We start from the raw sequence: 11,556 nt of genomic DNA on the forward strand, positions 1-11,556 counted from the left end.
TTTCAGGTTTCATTATTACAAATAATGTTGCAATGAACACACTGGGCATGTGCATTTTTCTTTTAAAAGTTACAGCCCAATTGTCTCCTCCAATGATTGTACCAGTTTATGCTCCTGCCAACACTACCTATTTTTCCTACACTGTCATCAATACTGGACACCGTCAGTTTGTTAGGTGAGAGGATGACGTGGTATTTAGCAGATTTCTCCACTGTCAGCTTACTTTTTATTCCCCCATCCCTTGCCTGTGAACTGTGTTTATGGTGCCTATGGTTATATAGCGAGCACTCCTGGAACACTTAGCCTATGCGAAGAGTTTCTGCGGGTCGTTTCTCCAGTTTCTGAGGACAACCTGTAATGTTGGTCCCCCTTATTGTCTCCATTTCATAGATCAGAAAGCAGAATCCTCCCGCGATGAGCCACACCAGAGCTAGCAAGTGGCAGAGTAAGGATTCCTTTCTGGTCTGTCTGACCCTGCATGTAACTGCTTAGATGTAGAAACTGAGGTCCAGAAAAGGGACGTTTCTCTGAGTGCACCCAGCACGTCCGTGGCTCTGCCCAGGCCCTTGCACGGCCAAGCCACCTCTGACCCCACCAAGTCAGCAGCTGTTTCTCACCCACCATGGCCTGCCCTGGCCCCAGCCCCACCCCAAGCTGCCCACTACAGACCATCCTCCAGTTTGTGTTCTTTGGCCACTGTGGCTTCTAGCATGCCTGGGGAAGGGACCCAGACTTCCCAGCAAATAAACACTGCCCACAGATTTCCAAATATACAGATAAGTGTTCCCTCCCGCCTCGGCCAGGACTGTCTGGAACTCCACACATTCGGCCCTTCTTCCGCTCCTCCTGGTGTCGGGTTCTGGGTCTGAGTCCTCAATGGAACAGCACGTGTCCTCCACTGTATGGGGGAGGGGAAGCCTGCACCGCGGGCCATCACTGTCATCAACAGTAGCAGAGTAACTAACAGCCACATCCTGGTTTGGATACACTTTTCCAGTGTTCACATTTTACGAAACAATTTTGAACAGAGTCTCCCCAAACAACTTGGACAACAGTGTCTTTGTCACCAGACAGAGCCCTTTTGGGAGTCATCTAACAAGGTCGTCACCAGCACCCCACACCCCAGCCTCACATCCAGGGGGGTGAATCAGGGTCCAGAGCTGTTCAGGTATGTTAGCCATCTCCACGTGGTCACCACTTACAGAGAGGATTGCTTTTCAAAAATTTGATTAGGAAGAATTTTGAACATATACAAAATTAGGCAGAATGCCCACCCTCACCCAGTCCCCATCACCCAGCTTTTGCAGTTATCAGCTCAGGACCGATCTTGCTTCATCTTCATTCCTGTCTGTTTCCCTCACCTTTAAAACAAATGTTGTATCATTTCATCCACAAAAGGTAAGAGTAATCTAAAAGATGAAGAGTCTTTTATTAATACAACTATAATAACATTTTCACCCCTAAGAAAGGAATAGATCTCTCATATCATCCAAAATCTGGTCAATATTCAAAGTTCCAGATACTTCATAAATCTTTTCTTTTTTTTTATAGTTTGAATTAGTATCTAAATAGGGTTAATACACTGTGATTGGTTAATATGTCAGGTTTCTTTTACTCTGGAATTTCCCCCTCCATCTCTCTCTTTTTCTTTTTCTTTGCAATTTATTTTGTTGAAAAAACCTTGGCTGTTTTATCTGTAGGGATCACTGCAGTCTAGAACTTGCTGATTGCTGCCCCATGGTGTAGTTCAGCATGATTCTCCATCCCCAGGGGTTCTTATAAATTGGGAGTTGCATCTAGAACTGCAGCTGATAAATGCAGGCTTGACTTTTTTGGGCAAGAATATTTCATAAGTGGTACTGTTTCTCCCATCTGGAGGCATATACTGTCTGGTTGCTTCTCCTTTTATGATGCTATCATGTCGCTTAATTTTTTTAAAACTCTTATTTTGAAAAAAAACTTCAAACCTATGGAAAGTCGCAAGGATAGTGCAATGAACTCTCATTGATTTACCAGTTTTTGCCACATTTGCTTTATCATTCATGCTCTTTTCATATATAGATATATTTTTCTAAGTCATTTGAGAATGGGTTTCAAACATCAAGCCCCGGGGCTTCCCTGGTGGCGCAGTGGTTGAGAATCTGCCTGCCAATGCAGGGGGACACAGGTTTGAGCCCTGGTCCGGGAAGATCCCACATGCCGCTGAGCAACTAGGCCCATGAGCCACAACTACTGAGCCTGCACGTCTGGAGCCTGTGCTCCGCAGCAAGAGAGGCCGCGATAGTGAGAGGCCCGCGCACCGCGATGAAGAGTGGCCCCCGCTTGCCGCAACTAGAGAAAGCCCTCGCACAGAAACGAAGACCCAACACAGCAAAAATAAATAAATAAATAAACATCAAGCCCCTTCACCCTTAAATATTTCAGGGTGAACCTGCTAAGAACTCTTTTCCATAACCATCTAAAAGAAAAACCGTTCTTCTATTTTCACAGTACTTCTGACACAATGTGTGGGGTCTTCCCTCACACTAAACAATTCTCCAGCTCTTCAGACATCAACTTGGCGTCCTACAATTCACTTCTGACATTAATTTCCCAGAGTTAGCATAAACCCCACCGGTTAAGGGCTCAGTCCCACAAGACTGCTCCCACTTCGGACACCAGTCATAAGTTGCCGGTTGGCACCTGTGCTTTTGGTCAACCAGCTATAAATTAGGGGTTCCCAGACCCTCGCCTCAAGTTTGATAATTTGCTAGCAAGAACTCAGGGAAATATTTATGTTTACCAGTTTATCATAAAGGATACAGATGAATAGCCAAATGGAAGAGATGCATAGGGCAAAGTATACAGAAGGGCCGGAAGCTTCCATGCCCTCTCTGGGAGTGTCGCTGTCCTAGCACCTCGATGTGTTCACCAACCCAGAAATTCTCTGAACCCCATTGTTTAGGGTTTTTGTGAAGGTTCCATTAAGTAGGCATGCCTGATTAAATCACTGGCCTTTGGTGATGGAACTCAATCTCCAGCCCCTCTCGCCTCCCCAGATATCAGGAAGTGGGGCTGAAAGTTCCAACCCTCTAATCACCTGATTGGTTCCTCTGGCAACCAGTCGCCATCCTCCCAGCATCCCCTTATTACATAAACTCAGGTATGGTTGAAAGCGGCTTGTTACAAATAACAAAAGTTGCTCCTATCACCTCTATCACTAAGGAAATTCCAAGGGTTTTAGGAGCTCTGTGCCAGGAACTAGGGACAGAGACCAAATATATATTTCTTATGCCACACTATCAAATTCAGGAAATGTTACAGTGATGACATTCTATTATACAATATCTGGATCATACTCCAAATTTGCCAATTATTCTGTGTTGCTTTTTAAAATGACTTTAAAAGACTTATTTCCGGGAATTCCCTGGCAGTCCAGTGGTTAGGACTCTGCACTTTCACTGCCGAGGGCCCGGGTTCAATCCCTGGTCAACAGAGACTTATTTCCAAATGTCTAATCCTTTCAGCCATGGGGTCGTATCCTCAGAAATAATTTATAAATCTATATTAAATTTATTTTTATTTCATTTTTACTATCAAAGCAATAAATGTACTTCGTTTAAAACACAAAACAGTTTAGGGACTTCCCTGGTGGTGCAGTGGTTAAGAAACCGCCTGCCAATGCAGGGGACACGGGTTCAATCCTTGGTCCGGGAAGATCCCACATGTCGCGTAGCAACTAAGCCCTCGCGCCACAACTCCTGAGACCGCGTGCCACAACTACTGAAGCTTGCGTGCCTAGAGCCCATGCTCCGCAATAAGAGAGGCCACCTCAATGAGAAGCCCGAGCACCACAACGAAGAGTAGCCCCCGCTCACTGCAACTAGAGAAAGCCCGTGCAGCAACGAAGACCGAACACAGCCAAAAATAAATAAAATTTTAAAAATAAATAAATAAAATGGTCTAAACTTATGAAGAAACTAACATTCCTTTGCTTTCTCCCACTCCATCCCCATGGCAGCCCCCCGTGGCTTCAGCCCAGAGGTGTCTCCTCTGGGATTTACCTCCGTGTTTCTAGATAATACGCTTTCATTGCAATTCTTGGTTTTTCAAATGTGGACGTTATCTGTTGGCTTCTACTACGAAAGATCACGATGTAGCCCTCCTTGATCACCCCTCACCCACCCTCCCAATATAGTTATTAATACCTCATGAGTTCTGGTTAGATATTCATTGGTTACATTGTTTTGACTATGTAAATACTATTCACAGCTGAGCCACTCCCTCCCCACACCCCCGACCCTGAGACTCTCACTTGTAACGTGGGAACACAGTGGGTCTGCTCCTCTCCCAGTGGGCACCCCCATCCTCCGTGCTGGAGTGGTCCCAGGGAATCTCTCTAAGCTACCTCTCTCCCTCCTCTACTGAGAAGCCTGTCACGGCTCACTGGCGATCCTTGGGTGAAGTGCCATCCCGGGTCCTTTGAGCCCTGTCCCTTGTCTATCTGTCTGTCCTCACCTCCCCCACGCCGATTTTTTCCCCAGCAAAACTGAGTTATGCCTCGATCTCCAAACGCTCCAGCTGGTCCACGTCTCCATGCCCCAGACGTGCCACTCCCTCTGCCTGGCACGCCCTCCCCAACCCTTCCACGGGGTGAACCACACTCAGCTCTGCTGTCCGCTCCTCAGGAAGCCTTCTGTGATGCCCACCTTCCAAGAGCTAAGCTTGCCTTTCTCTGGGCACTTCTGCTCCCTGGCCAGCTCTGGAGTACTGGCTCATCAACAGGGCTGTCACCCCAGGGGGCCTGGAGGGCTATGCATGTCGTCCTTTCTGAAGTTCTCAACGGAGCAGGGCTCTGACTGAGACTTGCTGAGTGTTGGTTGAATTGACTGCTTGTGCCTGGAGCTCAGAGAAGGGAGACAGGGCCTGGCAGCCGGTAGGGGCAGGGAGGGTTCAGTGACAGCCACGGCAGTGGGTGGAGTAGGGTGAGGAGAGAGGCCTTTCTCCCACACCCAATCCACCATTGGCACTAAAAGAGACCACCTCCTGGGAGGCCCCAGGGCAGCCGTCTGGTCTGCGGCTGGGCCCACTTTCCTGGATCCTGACACCTGCGACCCTGCCAAGGTCCAGCTCGGCCAAGGTGAGCTGAGAACATGGCAGGCTCTGAGGGCCAGGCTTCCCGAGGTTCTCATTGATAGGGCGCTTCCGTGGGCCGGCCCTGGGCTCAGCGCATGCGTGCTTTGGCCCATCTCATCCCTAAGACACCTAGAGCCAGGTGCTATTATTAACACCCCCATTTCCCAGAGAAAGACTGCTGAGGCTCAGAGAAGGGTCATGCAGGGAGAACGTCCTGGAACTGGCTGCTAAGATCCCAGGGCTAAATGCTCTTAGTGCTTTCCATGCATTAACTTGGGTGAGGAGGGACCGTTATTATTTCAATTGAACAGGTGAGGAAACCAAAGCACAGAGAGGTTAAGCAACTTGTCCAAGGTCACCCAGCAAGTAAGTGGCAGAACCCGGGCATTCGGCCACAGGGTTTTACTCACTTTGCTCTCAGCCTGATGGTGAGGGTGATGAGGAGGGGGGGCGATGCTGGTGCTCCCTCTCAGGACACAGCACACCTCAGTTTGCAAAGATATTGCACACCTGCCACCTCACCTGCCTTTCAGCCCAGAGAAGACACAGAGATCACGGCCCCCATTTTGCAGAGGAGAAAATGAAAACCAGAGGAGGGTAACGACTGGCGCAAGGTCACACAGTAAGTTAGCTGCTGGATAGGGGCTTGGGTCCCAGGTTTGATACCCAGGCCTGGGCCGGCCCTGGCCCCCTGACTGGCTGGACCCACTGAGTTTGGTGACCCTGAAGAAGGGGGTTTGGAGCACACAGGGCAGGTGGGCAGAGAGTTCTGGGCGGAGAGGCAGGAGCTCTGGAGGGGAGCCCAAGTCTTGCCTCCGGCTTGCTGTGGGAGCCTCAGTTTCCTCATCTGTAAAATAAATGGCCTGGATCTGTTGGACCCTGAGGGCCCTTCCAGCCTGAATTCACAAGGTGCCTGGGGACACAGTGTTCCCTGCTCACCCCTTTGCTTTCCCCATTAGTGCAGCCGAGCGGCCCCATTTCCCCTGCAGGATATTTTTTTCCACCTGTTCGCAGCCTCTTCCCATCTGGCATGGCTGCAGGCCTCAGGAAGCTGGGGAAGATGTCCAGCCAAGCCCAGAGCGTCACACTGGTTCAGGAATCGGCACCTCCTGTTCAATCTGCCTCACCACGCTGCCCAGTGAGCACTTATTCATTCTGTTCTGTAGCAGAGCAGCCTGTCATCTGTCTGTCTGTCTGTCTGTGACCCTCTCCAGCAGGACCGTGAGCTCCATGAGGGCAGAGGTCACATCGAGAGATCAGAGCTTGATAAGCAGTGAGCCTCCCAGCTCTGGAAGCATGCACAGAGAGGCTGCGTGTGGCAGGGAGGTGGAGCAGGAGAGAGAATGGAGCTGGGGGTGGGGGTGAAGGGAATCAGGCCCCTCCAGCTCTGGGCTCTGAGACCCCCACGAGCAGTCCTTGAGACCCCACGGCCCGGGAGAGGACTGGGAGGCTCTGCCCTCTGTGGGCGGTGGAAAGAGAGCACAGAAGCATGAAACGGACTCATCAAGGATGTCTTTATGGGGACTGCGGCAGACACTGGCCTGAGGGTGGATAGACTCAGAGCCCCCAGGGCTTTTGCTCCGTAGGAGTGCCCTCTGTGCTTGGGCCACACTGACCGCCAACATGGGGAGGCCTCGGTGGGGAACCACGTCCCCCCACAAGTGTCCACGCTATCAGCCGTGTCCTCTGGGGTCTGCTTGCTGACGGGCTGCCACACCATGAGAGTGAAGTCTTCCGTGCTGACGAAACCAGGACGGGCGAAGCTTGGAGAGTGCCCTTTGGGGGAGGGGGACCGTTTGCTGAGCCAAGGGCATCTGCTGCATTCTCGCCCATTCGAATGGTCTGCACCTCCAGATGCACCGCGTTCCCTCTGGCCTCAAGGCCTTTGCCGAGGCCCCTCCCTCACCTGAAACACTCATCCCTTCCCCTGGCCAGGCTAACTCCTACTCATCCTTGAGGTCTCTGTTTCAGTAATTCAACAACTGCTTCCTGGGCACTTACAATGAGGCAGACACTGTCCCAGGTGAGCTGTTGGCAGTGAGTGAATTGTCCTGCCCTCTCAGAGTTTCCACACGATGCTGATGTGGGATGAGTTGCAATAGGCTTGTGGCTATAACGAGTAGCCCCCAAATCAATGGCTTAACCCAATGAAGGTCTATTTTGCACGCATATCACAGTCCAAATGGGTGGCAGGGGGGCTCTGCTTCAGTGCCACTGCCATCCCCTAGCCTTGGATAGGGTCCCCGTGGACCCTCTGCATCAGGCCGGCTGGTGAGGGAAGAGGGGGAGCATGGAGGGTTGGGCAGGGATGCTTCACACCTTGGCCTGGAGGAGCAGGCATGCCACTTCCACCCACTTTCTCCTGGTGCGAGCTTGGCCGCAAACACACTGTCTGAATGTCCTGGGGCTGCTGTAACAATTCCCGAAACTTGGTAGCTTGAAACAACAGAAGTGTATTCTCTCATCGTTCTGGAGGCCAGAAGTCTGAAATCAAGGTGCTGGCAGGGCCGTGCTCCCTCTGCAGCTTCCAGGCGAGGGTCCTTCCTTCCTCTCCTAGCTTCTAGGTGCTGTCAGCAATCCTTAGCACCCTGGGCTTATGGCCGCATCACTCCAATCTCTGGCTCTGACTTCACATCACCTTCTCCTCTGTGTCTTTCCCTTTTTGTGTCCCTCGTATCAGGATACTTGTTATTGGGTTTAGCCCCCTGATCATCCAAGATGATTTTCTCATCTCAAGATCCTTAATAATTATATCTTGCAAAGGCTTTTTTCCAAATAAGGTTAAATTCATAGGTTCTGGGGATTAGAACATGGACCTATCTGTTTGGGTGTCACCTTCCAACCTTAGCAGGATCACCTGGACTCCTTCACACGGCAGCCGGCTTCCAGAAGGGCAGAAACAGAAGCTATTGGTACAAAGTCTCCGAAGGCCTAGGCCCAGAAGTCCCAGAACATTATTTCTACTGCATGCTATTGGTCAGAGCAGGTTTCAGGGCTTACCCAGACTCAAGGGAAAGTAGACTACATAGACTACCCCTCTTGCTGGGAGGTGTGGCAACGACGATGCCAAAGGGCACGCTCCCTGGGAGAGATGGTTGCTGCTGTCTTTGGAAACAACCTAACAGAGTGTGTGTGTTTTGGCGATGGCCTCTGCTAGGGGCCCCGGAGACGTGCTCCCTGATGATGGGGTTGCTGACGACGCTGAGGTGGGAAATGCTCCACCCGCGTGGAGCTCAGCCATCAACTGGATGACCCTGGGCCGGTCCCTCATTCACTCAACAACTACCTACTATGTGCCAGGCCCCGAGCAAGGCACTGGGGTCCCAGTGGTGAGCAAGCCAGGTCCCTGTGGAACTTTCCATCCTGTGGATGACAAAAGCTTATAACTGGACACACTTGTCACAGAGTGTGACAAGTAGAAGGAGACCAGCAAGGAGATGGGCTGGAGAATCCCTGGGGACAAAAGAAGCCAGGATGAGCCTGGAGGGCAGAGACGCAGAGGAGGACCCCTCCTGGGCCTCAGTTTCGTCCTCTGGACATCAAGAGGGTTTGTCAGAGCCATGGACTCAAACTATGTTCCCTGGAGTCCTAGCATCTCCCAGAGGCACCCCAGGGGCTACTGCAGGGAATACTGCAGAGGGGGCTGAGCAGGGGGCATCTAAAGTTTGTGACTAATTGGGTTGGAAGCTTCCAGGGATCTCCCACAGTCTAGGTGCCAAGCCTGACGTCCCGGTCTTGTCCTGGTCTCATCCCGGTGACTGTCTGGGACAAAATTTTCCCAGGACCCCTCCTGTTCCTGAATGGCTCTGCCAGGGTTCTGGGCTCTGGGGAAATAGGGAACCTCCCCTTTGTCTGTTGGGCCCTCAGGTTCCCCTACCACCCCAGAACAGACCCTCAACCAGGATGCTTACAGCTGCTCCCTTACCTTTGACCTTGGGTCTGCTTGAGCTGGGAGAGCCCCAGGGACCCCAAACGAGGTGCCAGTGTCTCTCAAAGAGCTCAGGCTCTTTGGGGTCACACCCTCCCCTCTTTGTGGCCCTGGGTGGGCCCCTTGCCCTCTCTGATCCTCTGGGTAAGTCCTGCCTCATGGGGGCAAGCACAAAGGCAAGGAGCTGGTGAGATCCAGGCCCTCTGACGCCGGCTTGAGGTCAGCACAGGGAGAATCAGAGAAGTGGCAGGAGAGGCCCAGCCTCCTGGGGACCTGCCCCTGGTGCTTCTGCCCCATCATCTGGGAAGCTCTGGACCCCACCTGCCCCCAGGGGGTTGGGAGAGGACTGGGGGCAAGTTAGTCAGTAGGAAAATCATTTACTTCAGTTCAGCAAACTTTATTCCTGTGTTCAACGCAGTGCTGGGCATTGGGTAGGGGCGGGGCCAGAGATGCCAAAGAGAGTAATCCCCTCCCGCCTCTGGGCCTCAGCTTTCCTCTCTTTCGCACGGGGAGGGAAGGCTTCCTCGGCTTCCTTCATCGGGAGACTGTGAGGACGGCGACACACGATACACGACGATACACGACAAGACGTAGTCCTTGCCCTGGGGATGGGCTCACCCTCTGGGAGGGAGGCCCATGCCCCGCCCACCACTAGCAGCTGGCAAGAAGGGCGGCTGGGGCCCCGTGACCAGGTGATGCGCCAGAGGCTCTCAGCCACGGGTCTGGCTTCACTGAGCCCTGTCCTGGTGACAGAGGCCTCAACGGGCCACGTCAGGAAGGGGAACAGTCCACGTAGAGGGGGTCACTCCATTCACAGTCCAGAGGGCCACAAAGAGGTAGGTCGTGCCATCTCATCCAGGTGCAGCGAGGACCCCCACCGCTGCTAGCATCCTTAGCTGGTGGTGCCCAGCGAGGGCTGTGGGGAGGCCGACTGGCTCAGGGTCACGTTGGGGAAGCTGGTGACAAAGCTCTCCCACCTTCTCCTTATCTTCTGCAAGACAGAAGGGGGCGAGATCAGGGCCCAGGTCTCTGGACTGGGTGGTGGGCTTCAGGTGCTGTTCCACCTACAGCCATGAGGTGGTGGTAGACCCCAGAGACAGAAGCACGGCTCACTAGCCACCCTTCCTCCTAGAGGAAGCCCGCAGCTCCCACCCCGGGGGAGCCGATCACCCCCTTTTCCGGGGGAGAGGGGAGCACAAGATGTAACCCTGGGGAAGTTGTACTGGCTGATCTCTTGCCTCCAGCAAAATCCACCCATCCAGCAAGCTGACAGATTGATCATCTCGGAACAGCTCTGACCATATCACCCACCTGTCCTAAAACCTTCCCTGACTCCCCAGTGCCTATGGGATAAATCCCAAAGGCCTTCAGGCCCCCCTGAAATACAGTTCTTGGATCTCTCTCTCTCCAGCCCCTTCCCCAGACAGCTCTGTTATCTTTTTGATCTACAGCCCCATACATTTCTGCCTCTGAGCCTTTGCTGCCCTGGGTCCCTCTCCTTGGGACCTCCCCCTCCCCTCTAGCACTCCTCCATCCACCAACCCTCAGCCAAACCTGTTGATACTGCCTCAGCCACCGCTGGCTGCCTTCTTGCTGAGCTTGGATCAGCTGCTCTGTGTCCCCCAGGCTCCCTGGCAGTTGCTCCTGCCCGGGGGCGTCCAGCCTTTCTGGGCCTCCGTCTGAGGACCTGGACTTCTCACGCTCCTGTCTGAGGCTCAGCGCCCGGCGCAGTCGGCCTGCCAGGGGCCTCCCCCAGGGCTCCTGGAGCTTGCTATAGGAGGGCCGTGGTCCTCGCAAGGACTGGCTGCGTAGCCCTGTCCCCATGGTTCTGGAGGCTGCAGGCGCGGGACTGCTCCAGCCCCTTGGCGAGCCCCTGGCCTTCTGAGATGGCCTGGTGCCTCCACCCACCTGACAGGAGCTCACTTGGGGACAAAGGTTGGTGCTGCTGAGGTGGCCATTGTAAACCAAAGGGCGGGTGGAGAGGCGGTGTTGTGGGTGACTCAGGGATGCTTGACCTCGGTGGCCTGCCCTCCTCTTCCTCCTCCAGGCAGCCTTCCCTGACCACCCCACCCCAAAGATCTTGCCCTCCCCTGAACTCCTGTAGTCCTGGCTGTCCAGACTCATTTCGTTGACAGAACAGATGGCTCAACAGCAAAACAGAGACAGGCTTTTAAGAAACAGGACAGCTCCAACCTAGAACGGTCAAATTCACAGAGACAGAAAGGAGCATGGTGGTTGCCAGGGCCTGGGGGGAATGGCAAGTTGTTTAATGGCTATAGAGTTTCAGTTTTGCAAGGTGAGAAACTTCTGGAGGTTGGTTGTACAACAATGTGAACGTATATAACGCTATTGAATTGTACATGTAAAAATGGCTAAGATGGTACATTTTATGTTTCTGTATATTTTTTGCTACAATTGGAAATTTAAAAAAAGAAAGAAAGAAAAAAGAAACAGGATAGTTCTAGGCTGGAAATTAGGAGACTTGGGGTTTTTCCAGGCCTAGCTCTGCCCCT

The 11,556-nt window shown here is 52.7% G+C and overlaps 1 protein-coding gene across 1 annotated transcript; it reads right to left on the minus strand.

The window, feature by feature from the left end:
- Positions 1 to 9,437: 9,437 nt before the first annotated feature.
- Positions 9,438 to 10,952, minus strand: C9H11orf86 (chromosome 9 C11orf86 homolog). The gene is made up of 2 exons (XM_007171045.2): positions 10,598 to 10,952; positions 9,438 to 10,034 (listed from the first exon to the last, which is right to left on the minus strand). The coding sequence occupies exons 1-2, from the start codon at positions 10,865 to 10,867 to the stop codon at positions 9,936 to 9,938; spliced, it is 369 nt and encodes a 122-aa protein (XP_007171107.1). The 5' UTR covers positions 10,868 to 10,952; the 3' UTR covers positions 9,438 to 9,935.
- Positions 10,953 to 11,556: the final 604 nt, after the last annotated feature.

This window comes from Balaenoptera acutorostrata, chromosome 9 (genome assembly GCF_949987535.1).
Source record: "Balaenoptera acutorostrata chromosome 9, mBalAcu1.1, whole genome shotgun sequence".
Taxonomy (NCBI): domain Eukaryota; kingdom Metazoa; phylum Chordata; class Mammalia; order Artiodactyla; family Balaenopteridae; genus Balaenoptera; species Balaenoptera acutorostrata.

Excerpts from the sequence above, each read along its gene's own strand:
- C9H11orf86 (XM_007171045.2), bottom strand. The coding sequence starts at position 10,867 with ATGGGGACAGGGCTACGCAGCCAGTCCTTGCGAGGACCACGGCCCTCC. Across the intron at positions 10,035-10,597 it reads GGCTGAGGCAGTATCAACAG|AAGATAAGGAGAAGGTGGGA; the intron begins GTTTGGCTGAGG and ends TCTGTCTTGCAG.